Source organism: Thamnophis sirtalis, unplaced genomic scaffold, assembly GCF_051295495.1.
Source record: "Thamnophis sirtalis isolate CommonGarterSnake01/CBP01778 unplaced genomic scaffold, rThaSir2_p1.2 scaffold_6, whole genome shotgun sequence".
In the NCBI taxonomy this organism is placed as follows: domain Eukaryota; kingdom Metazoa; phylum Chordata; class Lepidosauria; order Squamata; family Natricidae; genus Thamnophis; species Thamnophis sirtalis.
This window is the reverse complement of record NW_028261386.1, coordinates 95,808,236-95,833,546: the sequence shown is the minus strand read 5'-3', so window position 1 is coordinate 95,833,546 and position 25,311 is coordinate 95,808,236. Positions and strand designations below refer to the sequence as shown.

Below are 25,311 nucleotides of genomic sequence, written 5' to 3'. Positions count from 1 at the left end.
CTTCTTCTCCAAGAACTGGAATTTGAAAGTTTAAAATGACTTATGATAATAAATCAGAAAAATACTGTAGTAAAATATAGTCATTTCTTGAGGAAATCTTACATTATAAAACATTCTGGAACAGGCCAATACATATCAAGCAGGATCATTTTGTGAGATGGTAAAATATGTTTCTGATGTATTTAAGCTGCATTGTGTCGTTTCCATGAATGGCATCCATTTGTCTAACTCACTGTGGCTGTGTCTAGCTACAATTTATTCTGCCATTTAGTGGAAAACATTAGAAAAATACTTGTCCAAGTATTTTCTACTTGGAAAATGCCAGGAAGGGGAATGACTAAATGTTATAATTGCTACTGTATGCAGTAATAATTGTATGTCCGTTGTCTCTGTATTTCCCTTCTCTTTCTCGGTATATATGTATGTGTGTGTTTGTGTGTGTGTATGTGTGTGTGTGTGTGTGTATGTATGTGTGTGTGTGTGTGTGTGTATAGTGTGTGTGTGTGTATGTGCAGTATGTATGTATGTATGTATGTATGTATGTATGTATGTATATGGTGTGTATGTGTGTGTGTGTTAGTGATAAAAACTTATACAAACTAAATTCAGAGAAAGGAAAATAAAGAGAGTAAAAAGTACAAAAAAGAAAAAGAAAAAACAATGTGAAATAAAGTAAAAGAATAGAAATATGCAAATATGCAACCTTCATCTAAACAAGTATAAACAGGTTTGGAAGCTCATCACACCCTATAAAACTACAGATATTTCTTCTTCCCGTAACACATCCCCTATTTATAAGCAAATGCATAATACATCAACTCTTCATCAACCTGATGTCAGCAAAATCCTTAAAGAGTTTTTAGTCTTGGTCAAATAAACCAACCTCATATTCTTTCCTCCTACTTCTGAAAGTCTTAATCTTTAGTTCATGCAGATATTGTCATAGGATTTGATATTTTTTCAATTCTTTGTTTCATTACATAGGATTCTGTAGGATTTAACAAGCCTTTTTAAAAAACCCAGTAAAAACAAATTATCCAAATTATTCTCCTGATTCATCATTTGCATTCCTCTTTAATTTTTTAAATTTTAACTAGCTCCTTTTGTATATCAGTGAAGAGTCCTTATCCATGTTATTCTCTTGGCCTGCTACTCATAGTTCCACATTGAATATCTCCTCTAATTTAAGCTACACTTTTAAAAACCCATTATTTCTGCATTAAGCAAAAATTGGTTCACATCTGTCATTCCTTCATTAACAGCCTTTAAACAAAGTCTATCCATAGAAGTAGATATTAGTCCTAATATTACTAAAATAACTACTAATGTCTGGACCCATTCTTCAAAGAACTCCTTTGATATTTCAAATGTTTTATTTCATTTTGGTCCAAATCCTAATCATAATCATTAGTTCTTTTTTCTTTTTTGCCCGGAATCCCTCCAGTATCCTATTTAATTAATAAGGTGTCTACTCTTTGTTATGACTTAAAGTAGAGAAAATCATTCTGCCCCCGCCCCCCAAAAGAAGCTGCTTATTCCATATCAAATAGTGCTGCTGAGAATTCTGTGAGTTGAAGTCCACACACTTAAAGTTGCCATGGATGAGAAATACTGAGTTGGAACCAGAGGTGGGTTCCTACCAGTTTGCACCTATTCAGTAGAACCAGTTCGTCAAATCTACCGAACTGGTTAGAAGAGGTTCCACCAGTGGACCCGGAAAGCAGGCCACACCTACAGAAGAGGTTCCAAACTTTTTTGAAACCCACCACTGGTCCTTGGATATGATTATTCTACACTATCATGCTCATATTTATAACACTCAGTGCCTCTGTGAAAAGTAAGGATGACTACTGCGTTTGTGGTGCAATCAGAACATTGTGTGTGTTGAAGTTGTTTTAACGCAAACCAAAGATGACTTTTAAAAAACAGGTTTACATCATATTCTTATGCATGCCAGTGCTGTGTGTGAGGTAATTTAAGATGGTTCTGACAAGTGTCATTGGCATCTTCATATCCGGTCACATGGGTGGCAAGCCACTCCCACAAAGGAGGCCACACCCACAGAGTAGGTTCGAACAATTTTTGAAACCCACCACTGGTTGGAACACACCAAATAAAAATACTTCAGCTGTTTTTCCTCTCCCTCTTTCTTCTCTTCTCTGTTGGTACTTCAAATGGTCACTAAATGAATGGTTGTAAGTTAAGGACTACTTGTAATAGCAATAGCAATAGCAGTTAGACTTATATACCGCTTCATAGGGATTTCAGCCCTCTCTAAGCGGTTTACAGAGTCAGCATATCGCCCCCACAGTCTGGGTCCTCATTTCACCCACCTCGGAAGGATGGAAGGCTGAGTCAACCTTGAGCCGGTGAGATTAGAACCGCTGAACTGCAGATAACAGTCAGCTGAAGTGGCCTGCAGTACTGCACCCTACCACTGCGCCACCTCAGCTCTCTACTTGTAAGTCTGGCTTTTTAACAGTTATATACTATCACAGCATTAATAAACCTTAAACGTAGCCTCACTAATATAGTGATTCTTTATTTTCTAAATGGCATGTTTTACCTGTATGAAATTTGGGTATGAATTGACACTAAGACATGATATTTAAAGTTTTGTGGATGAAACCACAGTTGATTTCATCCATAGTTGGTGGCTTTGTACTTGATTTACAAACTTCTATGTTGAGGTTGATTTACAGTGTTAAATCAAAATCAGTGGTTAATATAATTTGTAAATGCTATCCAATGTGTTACAAGTTACTTGGAATAGAAAAAATGTTCATGAATGAATGTAGGAATACTGTAATGCTTTCAGGTTTAAATTTTTTTCATGCATTTCAAATGTCACTTTGCCATCTCCTTCCTTTCCAGATGTTTTTAAAGAGTCAAACAAATTCATGAGTATCTATCAGTTGTTGTCAGACTTAAGTAATGAAGTAGACCTTTATACTGGCAGACAATAGGTAACAACTGTTTATGCCCTACTTGTGAATATAATAGAAATATTAAAATGATTATTGTTGGGAATAGGAAACCTTTAACAATGTAGAATTTTAATCTATTTCATTTTTGTTATATAATTTCTTCCTAATCTGAACCTTACATGGACAGCCTATAAAGATGTTGTTGCTACTACACTGTATACTTTTTAGTTAACTTGGTCAGTGGTCAAGAAGAATGAAGTTTATGGTTCAAAGTCATCAGGCCAAGCTTGGGAGGATTCATTTATTTTCATATGCTAAGCCCAGAGCTGTTTGAATGACTGCCACATATTCTCTCAAGCAAACTATATGCTAATAGAAGAAAAAAGATAATATCGAACAGACAAGTCGGTTTCATTTTTGGTTGCTTAATGTCTACAAGTCACAATTCAAATTCATGAGTAAAGAAAATGTTCCATAATGCAATTTTGTGTAATTTTAGCATTATAGTTCTCATTTTTGTGGAAAATGAAGCTGTTGGCCTGGAACAGAGATCCAAAGAGCAGTTGCTACCAAATTCTCTTTTACGTAGTTGTCATAATTCTCTGTTGGGAAATCCCAGAAGTATTTAGTCACAGTAGCAGCATAATCATGTGAAATGTCCATTTTCTACTTTCCTCACTTTAGTGCCAACTTGAAAATGCTGCCAAGGCACCATGAAAAAAGAATTAAACACCTTTAATTATTTCATCTGTTCCATTCGGTAATTAGCAAATTCCAGAATGTTAGTTGGTGTTAATTGGCAATATTCCATTGAAAAAAACAAGCTTTTACCATGCTAATAAAATATTTTCTTCTGGTTTCTGACGGAGAGAAAGAAAATGTGTTTCTTTATATTTCTTATTTTAAGTCTATAACTAAACATTTAAAAACCTTTGTTGGCATCTTGTATTTGTTAAACTTCACAAATGAAAATTATATCACCCCATTATTACTTCATTATCTATCTTCAGAATAGTAGCTAATACCAGAGAAATTTAGGCATTTTCTTCCTTAGTATAAAATAAAGGGAATTTGTATTATATAGTGCATTTTAAGGTAATTTCTAGTGTTCAAAAAAAGAAACCAGTTGATTAATTGTAAATTGGAGAAAATATCTAAACTGGGATGTTTTAGTATAAATCTGGATTGCCTTTATATTGTGAATGGATTTGGGAACTGTACATACAAAGTGGGCAGAAATATTTGGGAGTGAGTCTCACCAAAAAGGAGCAGTTGGTCAACTTAGGCTCAAAGGTTATTTATGAACCTGATTAGTATTTAGATAGGAGACCATTTGGGGAAACTAGGACTTTAGACTAGGCTGGATATTAAAATAATATTTCCAAAGAAGACACTGGCAAACTCAAATTGTTGCAAAAAAGTGGATTGAACAAAAATGAATGAAATAAATGAAAATGAAATAATCAGAGATGAAATTCAGTTTGAAGGAGATTTTACTTTCCAAATACCCACAATTTTTTAACCACTGACTATATATCTATAATACTTACAATAGGTTTGGGTGTGGGGGAGCCTGCCTTTAGGGCAGTCTTATTTCCTGGCAACTATCTGGACAAGCCCTTACAGTTTTAATGCAAAAGGTTTCTTAGAAGTATACAATTTCTCCTCCTTTCTCCTAAAATCTAGCCTGATGCCTTCAGTAGTACACCAAATTGGCTCTCTTACAAAAATATATTACGTAAATATGCTTACAATTGTGTGAAATCCTTTTAACTTTATTATTTTAACGGAAAATAATACTATCTCGTTTTCCTGTCTTATAATAAGGATTGATTTATAAAGAAGGCTAGCATATTCACAGTTTATGCTAATATAATATTGTGCGTCACCCTATGTCAGTAAATACTGTAGGTTAGTTGAAAATAAATCCTTTGTAGATTAATTGGAAAACCAACTGAAATAAAAAAATCATAACAAATTTTGATTAAATGTTTCTAATCCCCATGCAGTATATGAAAACGGGAGTCTTATACTTCAGGCAGAGATCATCTGCAAGGCATGTACCTGTGGGAAAAATGCTAGGGATAAAATGTTCAGAATGAATGAATGGAATATATACATATACATATACATATACATATACATATACATATACATATACATATACATATACATATACATATACATATACATATACATATACATATACATATACATATACATATACATATACATATACATATACATATACATATACATATACATATACATATACATATACATATACATATACATATACATATATATATATATATATATATATATATATATATATATATATATATATATGTTATATTTATGCTGATAAATAAATAAAGGGAGACTAGTATAGATCTATTTCAAGCTATTTAGCTCTCATCAGCTAGCCATACCCAAGTTTGGGAATCGAACCTGTGCTCCATTGCCTCCCAGGCAGGGAGTTAACCATTTGAGCTACAGAGAACGACTCCTTATCAGCCAGCCAGGGTGGGAGGTATATACTTAAAGTCACAACCCCTGGTATGCCCAAGTATGGATGGTCTCTTGTGACGAGCCTAATGACAGAGAGTGGAAGTGTGACCTTCCTCCCATACTTGGGCATACCAGGGGTTGTGACTTTAAGTGTGTGTGTGTGTATGTATATATATATATATATATATATATATATATATATATATATATATATATATATATATATATATATATATATATATATATATATATATATATACATACATACATACATACATACATACATACATACATACATACATACATACATACATATATATATATATATATATATATATTCTACATTTCAAAATGTGCAGAAAGCTTGTTGAGTATAAGTTAACATCTGAATTATCTGCATTTTGCAGGGAAGAAGCTAAGTGGTAAATCCTGTGCAGTTAACTGAGACCTATTGGGATTTTTTTGTATAGCTTAGAGTATAGTATAACACTAGTACAAGTGTCTCTTTCTTCCTCATTCAAATGTCTTCAATATCTTAGTTTTGATGCTGTATGAAGACATTGATAGAATCCCTGTACATTAAACACAATGAATTTACTTTTCACTTAATATTGATGGGACAAAAATGAGAAATATGGCCAACAGCTTTGTGTGTTTTCAGTATCAGCAAACTAGGTTCTCTCTGGGCCATTCTGTTTATTTAACAATTACTACAGTAATGCCCCTTTCATACTCTCTATTACATTTAATGATTATAGCATTTGGAATTAATTGCCATTTTCATGTTCCAAACCCTTAATGTTGACAGGATTCAGCTAATCTCTTTAGTTATGGGGATGGTTTTGAGTCAGCCAAAACTTTTTTCATTTATATTTTGTGTTAACATGTTTACCTAGAACCTGGTCAGAGCAATAATTCCCTAGCAGAACAGGATTTTCCACATAATTTTTTAAAGCATCAGTTTCCATGTATGAGATTCTGATTTAAACTGGCTATGTGCTTTTTAGACTATTTAAAGCAAATTGTACAATAGAATCAGATCTTGATTGTTGTGGAATCAGCCTGGGAGGCCGATGGAACAGCTAAAGGGACATAATGGAAATTATTCTGATGGCTTCTTTTTATTCTTTCAGGTATTCCAGATTGCTTATGTCATTGTGAAAGCAGCTAATTCACCACGGCCTGGAAACTGGATTTTGGAGCGTTCATTAGATGGTAACAATTATGAACCCTGGCAGTACCATGCTATCACAGACACAGAATGTCTGACTCGTTACAATATCACTCCTCGCACTGGGCCTCCTTCTTATGCAAAGGATGATGAAGTTATATGCACTTCGTATTATTCCAAAATCCATCCTCTAGAAAATGGAGAGGTAAGATGAGAAATATCACTGCTGTTACTAAAGTAGCAATCAGCTGCCCTGTTGAATATGTATGTGACCTCATCAATTCATGTACAGTATATGCATAAAGTTCATCAGATAAAACATTTTCAAATATTCGTATAATATGCCTTATGGGATTTGAGAGGAAAAGTTAGATTTTCACTTCCACACCCACACAATACTTGAGAGGTGTTTCAAATAACACAGAATTATGAACAAACACACCTAGATATGCTTAAAACAGGGAAATTAAGGATCATTTTGTCACTCTCCATCATCCTACAGACATGGTCTCTAATACTACCGTGTTTCCCAGAAAATAAGACAGGTTCTAATTTTCTTCTGACCCTCGAAATATGGCCTTGGCCTTATTATTGGCGGGGTCTTGTTATTTTGGGGATGCAGGAGGCAGCAATTGTGGGACTGCATGTCCTGTCACCCCCATTTCCTACTCTCTCTGTTCTTTGCCCCAGCCAAGCGGCTGACTGGCACTGCCCTGATTTGTCCTGCCACCGCCCGGCGTCAAGTTGGGCTTTCTTTTCAAGGGGGACAATCTGGGGAGTGAGAGATTTAGAAAGCCTGTGCTGGTGTGGGGCAGTTTCTCCAGTGAAGTGTCTGATTCATCCCCAGGCGTGAGCCTTTTGCCCTTTGCTGCCTCTCTGCCCCAGCTTGGAAGCTATAGAGGAAGCCTGCCGTGCCCGGAGAGAGGGAAGAAAAGACAGCAAGAGAAGCCATGTCTCGCTCCATGCCTCTCACTTCTCCCCCACCCCACCTGCCACACCTCTCGCTAAAGAGATGGTGGGGAAGGGAAGCAGCCAGGATTCTGTTAGTATTGGGGTGGGGTGGGAGGTGTTGAGCCGCGAAACACACATCCTACCCGAGACTTGCAGCTTAGTTGCGTTCCTCATTGTTTTGTCCAGGGAAGCACCTTGTAAAAAAAAAAACTTGTGAATTCAACTTCCCTGGACCAAACAGTGAAGAACAAAATGGATGTGCTTCTCTTCTTCTCCTCCCCCCCTCGCCAGGCATGGCAGGCTTCCTCTGCAGCGTCCAAGCCAGGACAGACAGGCAGTGAAGGGTGAAAGACTCACCCCTGGAGATGAATCAGACACTTCGCTGGAGAAACTGCCCCACGCAGCCCCAGCTTTCTAAATCTCTCACTCCCCAGATTGTCCACCTTGCAAGAAAGCCCAACCCGATGCAAACGCTGCCTCCAGCCACCTGTGTTTTTTTTAAAAAAAATTATTTTTGATTAAACAGACAAACACAACACAAAAAATCATCTTTCGTTACATATTGTAGAAGTGTGTTGATTGGTTACAAATTAGGTTTAGGTTTAGGTTTATTTCAAATGACTTTCATACATTTCTAACAGGTTTTCTCTCAATAGATCCATCGTTTTCCCTCCTTTTTTTCTTCTTCTAAGCCTTGAAATCTGGGGTAGAGTTCCTGCCATGCTTCATTTTTCCCACTTTCAACCACGCTCGCTCCACTACTAAAGTCATCCGTTGTGTTGTCTTTATAATAATTTTCCTCTTCAAATTTTGGGATTCTGACCCCATCATGTTTTGCTGTAATAAACTCTAATTTTTCCATCTTCTTCTCAATTCTCTCTGTTACTTCTAATAAATTTTGAATTCCAGCCATAATGTTTTGCAGAGTTAAGGTTTCTGTTGAGTATTGTGCCATTTTAACAAACTGGTAGACAAACTGATAGACACTGACACTCTGGCTTTCAAAGCTTCTTATATTAAATTAGCTTAAATGCAAACCCATTTATGATCTTCAAAAAACAAGGTTCTGTTTCTTTTTCTTTCCCACTGCCAGTAAGGCTCTCAGAACGCACCTGTATAAACAATTCGTACTCTTGCTTCTTATCACTTTCTATAAACAAGTTGCAGAACCTTGAGATACAAAGTCAGTGAGATCAAAAGGAAAGGGGAAAGTGCATTGTTTCAAAAGCTCAAGCCTCCAGCCTCCAAGTGGCAGTATTGCTTCCCCCTCTCTAATATTATTTCAAACTCAAAAGAAACAAAGTTCTTAATAGCAAGAAATAAAAGTCTTTGTTAAAATAACGAAGATTTTAATCCATAGGTTAAAAAAGAAAAAGAAGAAAAAATAATCCATTCTCTTTAAAAAGAAAAAAAAAGTTGGGAGCACTTCAATCCACAAAGTAGACTTACAAAGAAAAAAAACACTATCCAAAACAATCCAATATAGGTTAATTTCGCTGCTTGTTTTCTTCTGCTTTCAGATTTAATTTAACTTAAAAAAGATTTTTTGGGCAGTCTTTTCCAAAACAGTAATGTTTCCTCACCAGATGGACACACTTTCTCTTTCTGCTTCTCTTCCATTCTGGAGCCATCCGAACTTCATCAACCTGGGGCTGAGCTTTTTGTCGACGGCTTGAAGAACTTCTTTTGGCTCTATCAGGGACTTTGCAATGTCCCTGAGATCAGCAAAATGTTCACCATCTCTACAGGATGGTTTAGGTCTGATTGGACCATCCAGAAGCAAAAGTTCGGCAGCTGTCTCGGAGCATCAAAACAGCACGTCCGTATCGTCGCAACATTGGGCTCCCCCTCCCATCCAGCCACCTCTTAATCCTGGTGAAACTACTTGTTAAAAGGATGATCTGCAGGTGGGGGGGGGAGATTTCCTGCACATTGGCAGTGGCGTCTCCTCACAGGGCTTCTCCTGAACCCAGATGTGAAGCAACATCCCGTAAAGGAAGGCATGGAAATCCATACAACTGGGATGAGCCAAGGTGGCGCAGTGGTTAAAAGCAGCACTGCAGGCTACTGCTAGATCAGCAGGTCAGCGGTTCAAATCTCACCGGCTCAGGGTTGACTCAGCCTTCCATCCTTCCGAGGTGGGTAAAATGAGGACCCAGATTGTTGGGGGCAATATGCTGACTCTCTGTAAACTGCTTAGAGAGGCCTGAAAGGCCTATGAAGCGGTATATAAGTCTACTGCTATTGCTATTGCTATGTCGGAAAAAGCCCTGTGAGAAGACACCACTGCCGATATGCAGGAAATCTCCCCCACACACCTTCAGATAATCTTGTGGGCTAGCCGAAGAGGGAGCGTCTTCAATGAACTTCGCTCTTTGTCTGTGTCTCTGCAGGCGGCAGTGTCGGCAGCATCTACTCACAGGGCTTTTTCCTCCTCTCTCTGGTCTGATTCTCAAATATTTTCAAGCAAAATACTGCCACGAGAGAGAAATATCTCTTCCCCCTCCCTCACCAAACTTTGCCTGTAGGAGTAATGTTTCACAAAGCTCCTTAATCCACGGCTGCTGGCTCCCTCACTTTGTGTTTTTTATACACATACCGACATACCCATCCTACCCGGGGATCCATTTCCCTCTCCCAAGATTCCATTTCCAAGAAGAGCTCTGGGGTGGCACTGGACATTCCCCTGCCCTGGCTCCTTTCAGCCTCAACTTTGCTCCTGAAACCCTGTGGGCCACTTCTCTGCTTGAGCTCAGCCGAAGAAAGGGGGCTGAGAGCAAGGGTGAGATGAAGCTGATCACTTTCCCTTTGCCTTCTCTCCCAAAAACGCTCCTCGGGCACAACCACTTCTGCAGCAGGAGACTCGAGCCGGCCTTCCAAAGAGTACTGTAGCAGCAGCTATCCACAATTTTTTTACCCTTATTTTGTCCCAATCCACATGGCTCACTGGGCCAAATGGGTGAGGATAAAATAATGATAAAAAAATTGTGAATAACTACTGCTACAGTACCCTTCAGAAGGCTGGTGCAAGATACATGAGATGCACCCTGTTGCTTTTGTGGCTGCAACCGATGGTAAAAGCAGCCACACTTGCCGGAAACTGCAGCCTGAGCAGCACCCACAAATCAGCTGCTTTGTGAATGGCAGTCGGATTGGCTCAGCTGATCCGATTAGGGAGCCGAGAAGCACTGAGGTGACCAGGGAAGGGAAGGGCTTCCTCCTGTGCTGGCCACGCCACCCTTTTACTAGGGCTTATTTTTGGAGGACAGCATATATTTACACCCACTCCAAAAATCAGGCCTGACCTTATTATCAGGATGTTGTATTTTCTGGAAAACATGGTAGCTTCTTCATAGACATCTTTAAAGTTCAGTTTAGATCAAAAGAAAGGGTATTTGTACCCTTGTACTGAATAAATCTGTTTCAATTCAGAAATGCATTTACATCGAGTTCCCCGAATGTGAAAGGTAAAGACAAATTTAAATGTTCCTACTGTATAGAGAGTATAGAACATGGGTGTCAAACTTGCGGCATCACTTGATGTTTTGCGATGGTTTTCTCCTTCACGGAGCTGGAGTTGGCATGGCTGCACATGATGCATATGGCCCTCGGGCCGCCAGTTTGATACCCCTAACTATAGAGAGTACAGAAGATGACCTTGATGAAAATATGCAAGAGCTATTATATAGGCAAAATGGGCTGAAATGTTATTTTTAAGTCCAGAACCAAGAACTGACATTTGGAAAGCACCTCAAGCAGACTTCTGCTTAATTCATGGAAATATAAGAAGTATGAATAAGTACAGCACAGTCAAATTGGCATGGTTCTGCCGTAATAGCCAATTTCAATAAAAGTAGTTTTAGCCTTCCTATGGGTCTGATATTAGAGAAATGCCTGAAGAGTTTCAGATTGAAGAAGATGTGGGTGGGTGGCAACGGGTTGATGATGGAGAGATAGAAAGATAGATTACTGCTCTGCATTTACATTTTTTGCCAATCATTGTCATCTAGCTTCATAGCAAAGAAATAGTTTCTTAATATTTTTCAAAGGAAAATTGATGTTATTCTAAAGGTGACACATGAGGTTCTTGCTTTCTCCACCATCTTGTAACACTAAGATTTACACCAAAAATAGCACAGAAAAATGGGGGGGGGGATTTTAAAGACCCCTGAGGATCAGGTAAGAAAAAAATGAATCAGAAATGGTTTTACTGCATATGAAATAGTTACATTATATTATTAATTCAATGTTACAGGAATCTTAATTTGCACTAGTTATATTAAGATTGTGGGGGACATGGTGGCTCCATGGCTAAGATGCTGAGCTTGTCGATCTGAAAGGTCAGCAGTTTGGTGATTCAAATCCCTAGCACCACGTAACAGAGTGAGCTCCCATTACTTGCCCCAGCTTCTACCAACCTAGCAGTTTGAAAGCATGTAAAAATGCAAGTAGAAAAATAGGGACCAGCTTGGTAGGAAGATAACAGTGTTCTGTGCATCTTCAGCATTTAATCTTGCCAGCAACATGACCACGGAATTGTTATCAGACAGTGCTGGCTCTTTAGCTTTGAAATGGAGATGAGTATCGCCCCCTAGAGTCGGAAACAACTAGCACACATGTGTGAGGGGAATCTTTACCTTTACCTTATATTAAGATTGGTAGCATTTCTGACATCTGTATGTCAAAGTATGTGTGCTTCAAAGTTTGGAGATAACAGAATAGATGGAACACACATTAAATTGTATCTAGAGAGAAAACCACCTTTGAAGTATGCGGAAACTTTTTAAAAAGAAGAATTTAAAATAAAATATATTCATTCAATAATATTGCGGAAAATCTTTTAAAATACTTTTTTTTATATTTAATGAAATGTTAACAACACTCATCAAAGATCATACAGTATTTATAAAAATAATATTTGTTACAGTGTAGCTCTGCTGGTTGATTATTCATTTCTTTTTATTAGTCATTGTTTTTCCAAAGATACTTCCTTAATTTTAAGCAGTTCTCCATAATATATCTATAGATCTTCATTCAGTGTTATAAATATTTCTTTTCAAACACAGATTTTAGGTTTCTTCATAATTAATTGTGAGTTTGTCTATTCCGTATATCAATATAATCATATGCTACATAATTTTAGTTCTCCCAAACGAATGTTTCGATATGTAGTGCAATCTAAAACATTAGAAATATAGTTGCATGAATTAGTTGTTTGAATTTTTTTAACGCTGCAAGCGTTAACTCTGATTCATTTGGCCAGAGTAATGAGACATAACATTACAGTTTAAAACTGTGAATTACAACTGTGAAGTTTGTCACCGTACATCATTCAAATTTATTTGTTATTCTCATTTGAAAGTTATACTTTGGCAAATGCATTCCTTCCTTTTCTTTACTTTATAGAGCAGCAGGGCTGGGTTTCAACCGGTTCGCGGCAGTCCCTGCGAACCGGTTGGTCGCCGAACCCAGAAGTAAGTAACTTCCGGGAACGGCGAAGGCCCTCCCCCGCGCCTGCGCGCGCCCGCGCGCCCACGCCCGCTCCTTACCCGGTTTTGATGAATTCTGCACTTCCACACATGCGCAGGACGCATACAGCGCCTGCGCGATCCTCCAGGAGCAGCTGGAGCATCGCACAGACGCTAGTACGCACACGTGCGCGAGGACGACGCCGGCCTCGTTCCAACCGAACCGGTTGGAACAGGGCGAGAAACCCACCCCTGTAGAGCAGGGTGTTCTTTCTTGTCATCTCAAGTTGTTGGAATGCACTCTGATATGAGGCACTTCAATTTAAATCCCCAAGCTTAAATATCTATTACAGTGGCTGTGAGTATTAGGAATCTGTTGATATTTTGCTGTACATGATGGGGACATGGTATTTTGTTCAAAGTGACAATTTTCTGGTTTCTCTTCACCTCAGCCTACTTTATGAGTTTTTAAGTGTGCATGACAGTGGACAATCTAGTTGATTTTGCCACCTGTCTACAGATGATATTCTTTGACTGGGTACCGTGTTACTCACAAGTGATCCATTAACCTTTGACAGTGATGAGGAAAAGGTGGCTATTAGTGTGGTGATAGCAATTTTCTTGCTTCTACTGAAATCTATGAAACAACACGTTCCAGGCCTTGTATAAAGTTATGTTGGTGCTGAGGGCACAACAGTGAATTCTTCTTCATTTTGACCTCATATTATCTACTCATGGTTTTTCCCCTTTCAGTTATTCTGCTGATATGGGAGATTATCCCTCAATGCTTGGGGCTATGTTATTTTGCTTTTTAGTTACGTCCTATTAATATAGCAAAGGTTTTAACCAAAAACAATTTACCTTTTTTTTTCTTCCTGAAAGAATGATCAGTGACTAATAGAAAAAAAGAAAGTACAGTACAAATGTAGATTTGAAGTTAGCAATTAGCAAAATCCTTAAATGTATAAGACTGGAAAGACTAAATCATATTTCTTAGCTTTTGTTTTTACCAAGTGATTTCAGTATGGGTATGGGTTATAGGTTCATTACTGGATTTTATAAAAGTCTAATATTAAAAAGTATATATGCACTATCAATTTTAAGGAGCCTGCATATTTTTTCCTTGTACCTCTGAGTCAATCTTGACTCCTGCCAACTGCCTGGACAGAATCTTGGCAAGATTTTGGAAGTGGTTTCATTGCTTCCTTCCTAAGACTGAGAGAGAATAACCACCCAGCTAGCTTTGTGGCTATGGCAGGACTAGAACTCATGGTCTCCCAGTTTCAGGTCTGTTGCCTTAACCACTACACCAACCTGGCTCTCCTGTAGTTGTTACTTCTGTTTTAATAAATTTGCAACAATAGAATTGCCTGAACCGTATATGTAAACAGGAGCAAGTATTTTATTGGCAACTCTTCGGTCCTGTGAATGTATCCTGCCTAGTTGTGCTTTTTTTTTTTTTTTTGAAAAAAGTTTTTATTTTTAGACAAACATAAAACCTACAGACATAAACACACACAAAATAAAAAATCCTTCTCTAATTACTTACAGTGTGTTGATTGGTTACAAAACATTTGTGCTTTCTCCCAATAGTCTTCACTTGCAATTTACATAAAGACTCATATCATCATTCTAATATAGATGTATACAGTTGTTATGGTTATTAAACATTCATTTGACTATAGCTATTATTACATCCTTTTATGTAAAATATTCTAAATTTAAGATAAATTTATATTATGGCAATTACATCATCCTAAAATCATCCAATAGTATTACATCTTTATATTCTATTCTATATAGAATTATTTATCTTTTATAATAAAGCTTTTAAACATCCTCTCCGTGGTCCTCACTTACAATTTATATAAAATTTCATGTTATCAATCTAGTGTGTGTATAGATAGATAGATATAGATATAGATATAGATATAGATAGATGATATAGATATAGATATAGATATAGATATAGATATAGATATAGATATAGATATAGATATAGATATAGATATAGATATAGATATAGATATAGATATAGATATAGATATAGATATAGATATATGCATTATTATCATTATTAATCATTTATTTAGCTATAGCTATTATTACTTTATTTCTTACATAATACTCTAAATTTAACTAGGTTTAACTTAATTTTTATTCTAACATTTCATTTCATTATCCTGTATCCTTCCAGTAGTAGTGCAGTCCTATATCTTTTGCCATTTGTGGCATTTGTATTCTAATTGTTTTCTTGATAAGTCTTATGTGAATTTCTTGTGACATCTTGTTGTTCCTTGCATATCTTGTAAAGACTTGAAACCCTCCATCTGTTCCTTCCATCTGCTTGTCTTTCGTTATCACCGATGCTTCTGTCAGAATTTCTCTCATTGTTTCTGCCAAATTTTCTCCCTTTTCTTCTTCCATATTTTGAGGTTTGAGATAGGGTTCCAGTTCATTAATCTCTCCTTTCAACATTCCACTCCTGTAGTTTCCAACCACGCTTGATTTGCTGTTAGTATCAATAATTTTCTTATCACTTTGTTCATATTTGTTCATATTTTTTCTTCAATTTTTTGTTTCTGTTCTCAAATTTCATCATCGTTTTATAAATATTCTCAAGTCTTCCCTCTATTCTTTCTGGTTTTTTGTTCTATGTTCTCCATCCTCTTTTTAATGTTTTTTGTACTTATTTGTACTTTTTGAATTTCAAACATAATCATTTGCAATGTTAATTCTTTTTCTTCTTCATGTTGCGCCATTCTTCCAGGTTATAAACACTGCCACTGAAACATCCAAAGCTTTTTTGTTAAGTTTCAAACAAGCTCACTATAATCTTTCAAGTCAAGATTTTCTCTTCACTCCAGTCCAGTTATTGATAGTACTCCAGAAGAGCACCTGCATAAACAATCCGTACTCTTCCCAATATCCCTTTCAATAAATAAAATCAGGAGTATTAGATATAAGTCAGATGTTCAAAGAAAATATAAAAGGACAATGTTTCCAAGCCTCCAGCCTCTAGATGGCAGTGTTGCTTCTTTTTCCTCTGTCTCAACCCCACTCTTTAAGTTCCGAACTTAAGAAAAAAATGCTTAAAAGCCAACAATCCAGCTGAGTGTTGTAAAAAGAAAAGAAAGAAAATCATAATCTGCAAATATGAAAAAAGAGGGAAAATAGAAGAAGAGGCAAAAAAGAAACTAGTCCAATTTAAAAAGTAGGAGGTATTTGTAAAAATTCCATCCATAAGAGAAAAAAAAAAGCAAAATTTTAAAAAAAGATAACACACTAAGTTTAATACAGGATTAATTCACCGCTTACTCTCTTCTGTCTTCGATTTTAATTTTACTCTAAGTCTTTTTGGGTGTTCTTTTCTCTAGTAGTAAAATTTATCTCACCATTTTGACACACTCTCTCTCCTGCTTTTCTTCCATTCAGGGGCTGTCCCAACCTTCTTCAGCTTCAATGGCTGCTTCTCATTGTTGCCAGAAAAAAGAGCTTCTCCTGGATCAATCAGGGACTTTGCAATGTCCCTGAGATCAGCAGGATGTGCCATTCTCTATAACTGTCTCTACGGGACGGTTAGGTCCAAAAGGACTGTTCAGCAGCAGAGATATCGACAGCAATCCTGGAGCTCCAAGATTGCATGTCGTGTCATAGTGACATAAGCCCCGCCCTCCCTAGTTGTGTTTTTGATTATGCTGGAGTACAATCCCATAGACGGCCATATCACAATCAGTTGTAGTGTTGTCCATCCATCCACCCATGTTTATGCTGTGCAAGTAAAAAATGCATTTCATATTCAGTATTGAATTGAAAGAAGTAAAGTCTGAAATAATAAGGCCAAAATTCCTGAATTTGAGACTAGTCCCTATAATCCTGTGCCCCTCAAATGTATTGGTTTACTTTACAGGTGTTTACAGGTTATTATCAGAATAGAACTATAAATAACATGAGGAATATAGTATATTCTAACACCAAATATTGGTGTTACACTACATTTTTTCCCTGCTGGTCACAGGTGCGTAATTGCTCTCAGCTTTCCTTTTTTGATAGTTTAATAAAAATCACAAGTTCTCAAAAGTATTATAAGTTGTGTTTAATTGCTTCTGATTCCTGTGATTTTTTATTAAGCTGAAAAGTAGAAATTAATAAATACCACAGGGATTTTTTCCTTCATTTCATTTATACTATTACTATCATTATTTGCATTTAATTTATTTCTTTATAAAAATCTATTTTTAAATGGAGTTCCTATGGTTTACAGCTAGACTTAGCATAAACCCCAAGAAATCACTAATGTTTAATTACCACTAACTGAAGCCAACAAAACGATGATATAAAAAGCATTACAGAATTTTAACTCTAGGCAAATGTGTAACCCTGTGTAAAATATATTTGTTTCTCTTCATTTCCCTTAAACTTTTAAAATGACTAGAAAATGTGTACTTATCCTTTTTAAAAACAATATCAAGTTTTTGGTATATCATCCATTCCAAGTATTTAATAATTAGAGAAGGCTCATTGAAAGTAATAGGTAATAACTGAAGTCTTGGGTAATAATTTATTGATTTAAGTTGGTTTGCTCTTGGTAGAGCTGTGTCTGAATCAGTGGTGGGTTCCAGATCCCATTGCAACTGGTACAGTGCAATGGAGCCCAGTGTCCACCACATGAATGTGCACAGCACACGCACACATGCGTGCAGCATATTCTGTGATGCTTCACTACGCCTTCACGATGCTCCTGCTGCTTGGTGGAGTGCTGCGCAGGCGCCATATGCTCTGTGCGTGGAAGCACTGAAGAGCTCAAATACCAGTAAGGAGCATGGGCGGGCAGGTGGGCCCTCCGGAGTACCATACCGGAATGGTACCCAGTGCTCCCAGCAGGTACTGGTACTCCCGTATCGGGGCATACCGATTGTAACCCACCACTGGTCTGAATGCATAATAAACTGCTAAAACAAACATGCCACAGTTTTTCATACTAGAAAGCTACTACCAAAGGCAGCAGCTGTAGCCTAATTTTAAGGCCAGCTTTGTAAATATCCAACAATGTCTACTGTGATGTAGGAAAATAATGTTATATAATCTGATTCCAATAATTATACATTATCTTCTGTGGTACTTTAGCAATACTTCACAGTGTTTTACAGCCCTCTCTAAGCAGTTTACAGAGTCAGCATATTGCCCCCAACAATCAGGATCCTTATTTTACCAACTTCAGAAGAAAGGAAGGCTAAGTCCACCTTGAGCCTTTTAGAATCAAACACCTGACTGTGAGTTAGCCTGCAATACTACATTCTAACCACTGCACCACCACGGCCATACTTCAGATAATCTACATGTATTTTAAATAGCAACAGCACTTAGACATATATAGCTCCATAGTGCTTTACATCACTCTCTGGGCAGTTTACAAATGTCAGCATATTGCTCCAAATAACCTGGGTCCTCATTATATCAACCTTGGAAGGATGGGAGGCTGAGTCAACCTTGAACTGGTCAGGATTGAATTCCTGGCAATGGTCAGAGTTAGCCTGCAGTACTGCATTCTAACCACTACGGCTCCTGGTTGTGGGGCATAATGAAGCATCTCTGTATTTATTTTAATCAAAATCAGTACGATTCTCCCATAAGAATAGAAGAAGCATATCTCCATGGAAGCAAGTAGAATATTAGTGCAATATTGATTCTTTGTAAGAACAAGAGAGCAACAAAAGCAATGGGGGGTGGGGGGGGGAAGCTGCTAGATATAAAACAGAAAGAGTTGGCAAGGAAATGGCCAGATCTTAAATACAAATTATACTTTTTTATATTCTCTCCCATTTCTCGAACATTCTCTTTGTTTACATACATACATATATATATTATGCCCTTCAAATTATTTCAGACAGAGAATGAGAGAAATAGAGAGAAACAAAGAGATAGATGATATTTATTATTATTATTCTTTCTATTTCCTAATTCTATATATATTGGGAAATTAATTTCCTTATTCACATATAGCTGCTTTGTAAGAATCCTCCATTTACTCTAATCAAAATTGTTATAAGTGATTAAATTTAGGCAGTCAAATGGTCCAATTTGAGGAATAGAAATTGGTAAAGCAGCTCATCCTAATTTTCCTGTCTTGCATAGCAATTGTGTTACAAGTTCTTCCAACATTTTTGCTTTGATTTTTACATTAAACAATAGTCTCACTAGTCACAGATGTCAGGTCAAATGTGTAAAACTGTGCAGGGACTCTGTCCTCAATGTGGCTAGAATGTTATTTATGTGTAACTATTATTTTGTATCTATATATTTGCAAAAACAAAGAAAATATTCCACTGGAAATGGGGAAGCAAAGAACCATTTATTTCACGGATGTCAAATTCAAGGCCCGGGGGTATTTAGATCTGGCCCAGGGGCCACCCTGAAAATGACAGAGGACTGGCCCATGGTGCTTCTGCCAGCGAAAATTTGCTCCCAAGCTCCATTTTTGGCTGCCACAATCTCCTGCAACCCTCTGCCAGTAAAAAAACAAAGCTTGGGAGGGCTGTGTGTGGCTCTCCCAAGCTCCATTTTCGCTGGCAGAGGGTTGCAGGAGGCTGGGGCAGCTGAAAACAGAGCTTGGGCATACTCAGGCCACCATAGGCACACCTGACGTGAGTGACATTGAGCTGGCCATGCCCTGGTCACACCCACCCCAACCCCCAGAGGTCAAACAACAACCCTCATGTGCCTTTAATGAAATCAAGTTTGACACGCCTAATTTATTTGACTGTCTGTTGTCCTATTCATAGAGAGATCATTAACCTTTTAACTTAAACCATAGTTAAGTGTATTATGTGTATATGTCCAATTGGTAAATGCAGAATTATGCATTTGTGTGCCCAGTGATGTAACTGTGAAGATCAGACCAAACCCAGTTGATCTGTATCCATGGCATTTCGTGTACTGTACCACGAAACCCTATAATTTAAAATCTATTAGATTGTGCTATGGGCTTCTTCTTTCAACCATGGCACTTCATATAGGCTAAATTATATTAACATTTACTTTATAAATTATTTCTTCCCAAAAGGCTCTAGGAACCAAAAAATGCTATTTGTTAATATTAATATATATATATGCGTATGTGCGTATGTGCGTATGTGCGTATATACACGTATATACACGTATATACACGTATATACACGTATATACACGTATATACACGTATATACACGTATATACACGTATATACACGTATATACACGTATACACACATATACACACATATACACACATATACACACATATACACACATATATATATACATATATATATACATATATATATATACATATATATATAGATAGATAGATAGATAGATAGATAGATAGATAGATAGATATAGATATAGATATAGATATAGATATAGATATAGATATAGATATAGATATAGATATAGATATAGATATAGATATAGATATAGATATAGATATAGATATAGATATAGATATAGATATAGATATAGATATAGATATAGATATATATAACCACCAACAGCTTTGCAATGATTATTAAGATGAATGCCATAAGAGTATTAGTATGATGGATAATATTACTATTTACTTAGTCAATTGAGACAAAGGAAGTTGGAAGCAGAGCCTATAAACAGAAACCCAGGAGTAAGACAAGTAAAAAAATATTATTGTCTGACATTTTGTGAGTTTATGTGTTAGAATTGTAGTTTTAATTGTATAACATCTGCATCTTTTATTTTTGATGGATAACCTGGCATACTTTAAGTGACTTTTTCCAAATTCTTACTCTTGTCTCCTTTCTAGTAAAATAGAAATATAACTCTAAAGTCTAGAAGATAATTTCCAGTTTCTATAATACTGATTGAACAAGTGTGCTGGTCTTTAATTTGGCTCATTTAATAGAAGCCTAAGGGCACACATTTAGAGATTGGGACAAATTTAATTATTCATATATTGTTCCAGGAGATTAAAAAAACTGTACAGGAAACATATGGCAGTGTGATAGCAAATGTTCTTCTCAATTAAAAATTGTAGTCTTCAGATAGAAGGTTTTTACACAGTAGTTGTATCATAGCTTTCAATTGCCATACATCATCTGCAAACATTTGGATCCATTTTAAGTTCCTTTAAAATAATGAAGTCTGGAATGTCTTTTAAAAGTCATTTTTGTCTGTAACTGGTTCCTAAGTTATACTAATGTAGGTCAATAATGTCAGGAGTTCTGAACACTGGGACTTTTTGATGCCTTCTTGTTAAATGTCCTTCATGCCCTATTGCTTGAATAGTCATTCAAGGCAAGTTTGGCCAACAGAGCAAGGCGTAGAGAGAAGGAGACAGGGACTTACAAATGAACTGTAAATCCAATCCTCCCCCAAAGCTTGACTTAATCCTTTCACACTGGGAGTTTCAGCTTGTCAGTATCTTAAGGTCAAAGGGTCAAAATATCTACAAATACTCAGAACTGAAATATATTCATCCCAGCATGGCTGGAAAAATTGCTGTGACATTTCCCTGTCAGATAAGATTTGATGAATTTGGCAAATAAAGTTTCTTTAAACATAAATGCCTAAATTCCAGAGGACTCTGATTGTTGGGTGGTCTAAAATTCTAGAAATACTCAACATTTAACTAGTGTTTGAAAATTCCCAGCTTAATGCTTCAGTTCTAATCAATGATTCCCCTCCCCCCTCAGCTTTAAATGTCACGGCTTTCTTTCTTGAGATAGTGAATACAATGCACTTTTCTTTCTACTGAGTACCACTATAATAATAAATGTCAGATGAGAAGTCTGGTACAATCCAAAATGAGATGCTCCTTCTTTACAGATCTCTCTTCACTAATCCCTATCTCCCAGGTTTGCTAAAGGAAAATTTAGTTAAATATATCAGTTAGAGCATTAATCCACTTTTCAAGACTGCAGGTATCAGAATAGAAATAAAAGAGTCTCCCCAAGCTGTCGTTGGTTGAATTTATGTACAGTTAATTCAAGTCTTATATGTCTGCAAATAAATAGTAGCAGGCATAAACTGTAAAAGGGGATGATTGATCACTGTCACAGGGCATTGTCAGAGAGATGAAAGAGCAGTAGATAGTTGGAAATTATGTCGTTCCAATAGTTATGCTCCTAAGTAACTTGGTTTTGTCACTTGGGCTACCCAATACCTATGGGGTTTGGGATAGGATCCTCTATGATAAAATCATCTTTTTTTATCCTGGCTGCTTAATTCAAGTCTTATTTGGCTGACTTCAGCAGGTATCTGATCTCCTGAACCAGATGCTAAGAACCTTATCAAAATTGGATTCTGTCATGACAATAAATCTTTACTGCAAAAACAAAGATAATAGCAATAGCACTTTACTGTATATACCATTTCATAGTGCTTTATAGCCCTCTCTAATCGGTTTACAGAGTTAGCATATTGCCCCCAACAATCTGGATCCTCATTTTACCAACCTCGGAAGGATGGAAGGCTTAGTCATCCTTGAGCCTTGAGATCTGCCAAACTGTGGCAGCCAGTGATCAGCAGAAGTAGCCTGCAGTACTGCACACCGTGGGTTTTGATATCAATCAGTTGATAGTAGCAAAAAAGAAAAGGCTTTTGTATATCTTTGCTGCCATTGAATTTTAGTCCAGATGTTTATAGCTCCTATATAGAAGGCAAAGACTTATACAATAGATGGATTGGATGTTGATCAAGGCTTGGTGTCTAATGTCCAGTGTTAGTTTTCAAACAGGACTGCTAATCTCTGCTTCTGGCTTTGCTGCTGAGACCTCTAGCTTCAAGTTATACTGGTGGTTAGAAATTCCTGGAGGTTTTTAAGAAGAGACTGGACAGTCACTTGTCTGAAATGGCATAGGATCTCTTGCTTGAGCAGGGGGTTAGACTAGAGGACCTCCAACTCTGTTCTGATTGATTGATTGATTTTTTAATGTAATGACAATAGTCAATAGCAATAGCAATAGCAATAGCAGTAGACTTATATACCGCTTCATAGGCCTTTCAGGCCTCTCTAAGCGGTTTACAGAGAGTCAGCATATTGCCCCCAACAATCTGGGTCCTCATTTTACCCACCTCGGAAGGATGGAAGGCTGAGTCAACCCTGAGCCGGTGAGATTTGAACCGCTGACCTGCTGATCTAGCAGTAGCCTGCAGTGCTGCATTTAACCACTGCGCCACCTTGGTCATTATGTGTGGCTTAGCTAAGGCTCTAGATGTTCTTCTGCTCCTCATTTTGAGCAATTGAATGGTAGAAAAAGGAGTAGAATATTTTTACTTTTTCACTTGGATCCATAAAAAATTATCCAGAATATGATTTCCGCATGTGAGTTTGGTTTTAGAGGAAGAGGAAAGAAAATAAGCAGAAAAGGGCATAGTACCTTCTTTTGTTTTGCTTTTGAAAATCAGAACCTCAATCTTTGCTGTTTGTACCTAATTTTCAACCTAACCCAAGAAACTGGCAGTGTAATTGCAGAGTTTCTGCTTTTACCTCAGCCTTGAGGTATAAATGTGGGGAGGAGGGAGGCAGCATCCACAGTGTCAAACCAATGGGTGCAAGCCAGGTGGAGAAGTTCCACCCATTTGAACATGCATGAAATGCATACAAATTGTTAAAAAGAACCAGAGCTTTGATGGTCTTACCATCCCCACTACTTTGTTACTGGGAACCCTTCCTATAGGAGACCCTTCCCACCCTGCCTGCTTCTCCCAAATTTTGCATTGGAGAAGAGGTCAAATCACAAGGAAAGCAAAAGTTCTACTCTAAGAAAGAAAACTCTTTTAGGACTGAAATCCTATGCAGTATTATTAAAAACAAAACAATATTGAGGGGAACTGAGATTGCTTTTGAGTAAATATCCTCTGGGTTATAGTTACACTGTAAGTCTTTTTGCATATAATTTTTAAAAGAGAATTTCAAAGTTAAAGAGACGGTAATTGAGATTCTTAATGTACAAAATCAACTTTCCAAAAAGCCTTTCAACTTGGAAAAAAAGAGAGAAAAGACAACAAGATTGAGCAACTGCATGTCTACATTATGCATGGAAATACTAAATATCTGGAAACAATTATTGAATAGGAAGATGGAAACAGATTTTCTGCTACCTCTTGGGGAAATCTGAAGCTCTTTCTGCTGCTTTCCTTTCCATTTTGGCTTTCTATTACAGAAGGTGTATAATAATTAATATCATTAATGGAAAACCGAGCAATGATTAATATCGTGATTCATAGGGCGGCTTAGGATAATATGGTTCAAATGATGTGAAATGTAACCACTTACTAAGCACACACGGAACAATTTGTTCTGAACAATTTGGCACCATGGAAGGGTGAAAAGGTTTCAGTCTTCTTATAATATTGCCATGAACAGCACTTGCCATATAGAAAAAGGCAGAAAGCTGTGGATAATGTTTTCCAAAACATATAATCTCACATTTGCAATACTTCATTTATTCCAGTTTCTTTATACCATGATAGCAGTGTGCAGTTGTTGGGCTTCAGAGATAATGGCTTTTGTCTTACTTATTTCTTCTGATGAGTCACCATGAGAACCAAGATTTTTCTACTGTGTTATTTCTTATGAGAGCATCCTATAATCCAGTGATGGCTAATCTTTTCGTCACTGAGTGCTGAAAGCGTGCACACCCACACCCATAATGCAGTGTGCATGACTCCCCTGTGCACCCCACACCCCACCCCACACACCCTGTGCATGTGTGTGCAACCCACCATATGTACCCCAATCACTGTGCAAGTGCGTGTACCCCCCATCTGCACCCCACTCCCGCACATACATGCACAATCCCCCATGTCCGGCCCATCCCTGCACTTCAGGGCTGGGTTTCGACCGGTTCACACCGGTCCCTGCGATCCGGTTGGTCGCCGAACCCGGAAGTAAGTAACTTCCGGGAACGGCGAAGCCCCCCCCCCTGGGCCCGCGCGCGCCCGCACACCCGCACCCGCTCCTTACCCGTTTTTTTCAAATTTTGCGCTTTCCACGCATGCGCAGAACGCCCTGCGCGATCCTCCAGGAGCAGCTGGAGCATCGCGCAGATGCTACTACGCATGCGCGCGCTGCGCACGTGCACGCACACGCCGCGTGCGTGCGTGAGAACGCCGCCGGCCTCGTTCCAACCGATCCGGTTGGAACGGGGCGAGAAACCCACCCCTGCTGCACTTGCATGTAAATCTCCCACATGACCCCATCCCCCACAGCAGAGACCCAAAAACATCTGGCTGGCAGGAGGCACGTAAATGCATTGTGGAGCTGAGCTGAG

At 37.6% G+C, this 25,311-nt stretch overlaps 1 protein-coding gene across 9 annotated transcripts in view; it reads left to right on the top strand.

Annotated features, from left to right (window-relative positions):
• LAMA2 (laminin subunit alpha 2) overlaps positions 1-25,311 on the top strand; it is a 474,492-nt gene that overhangs the window by 131,836 nt on the left and 317,345 nt on the right. For all 9 annotated transcript variants that reach the window (XM_087718512.1, XM_087718505.1, XM_087718507.1 and 6 more), the window contains exon 4: positions 6,572-6,814. In XM_087718512.1, the coding sequence (XP_087574638.1) occupies positions 6,572-6,814 (243 nt within the window). The remainder of the gene's footprint in view (positions 1-6,571; positions 6,815-25,311) is intronic.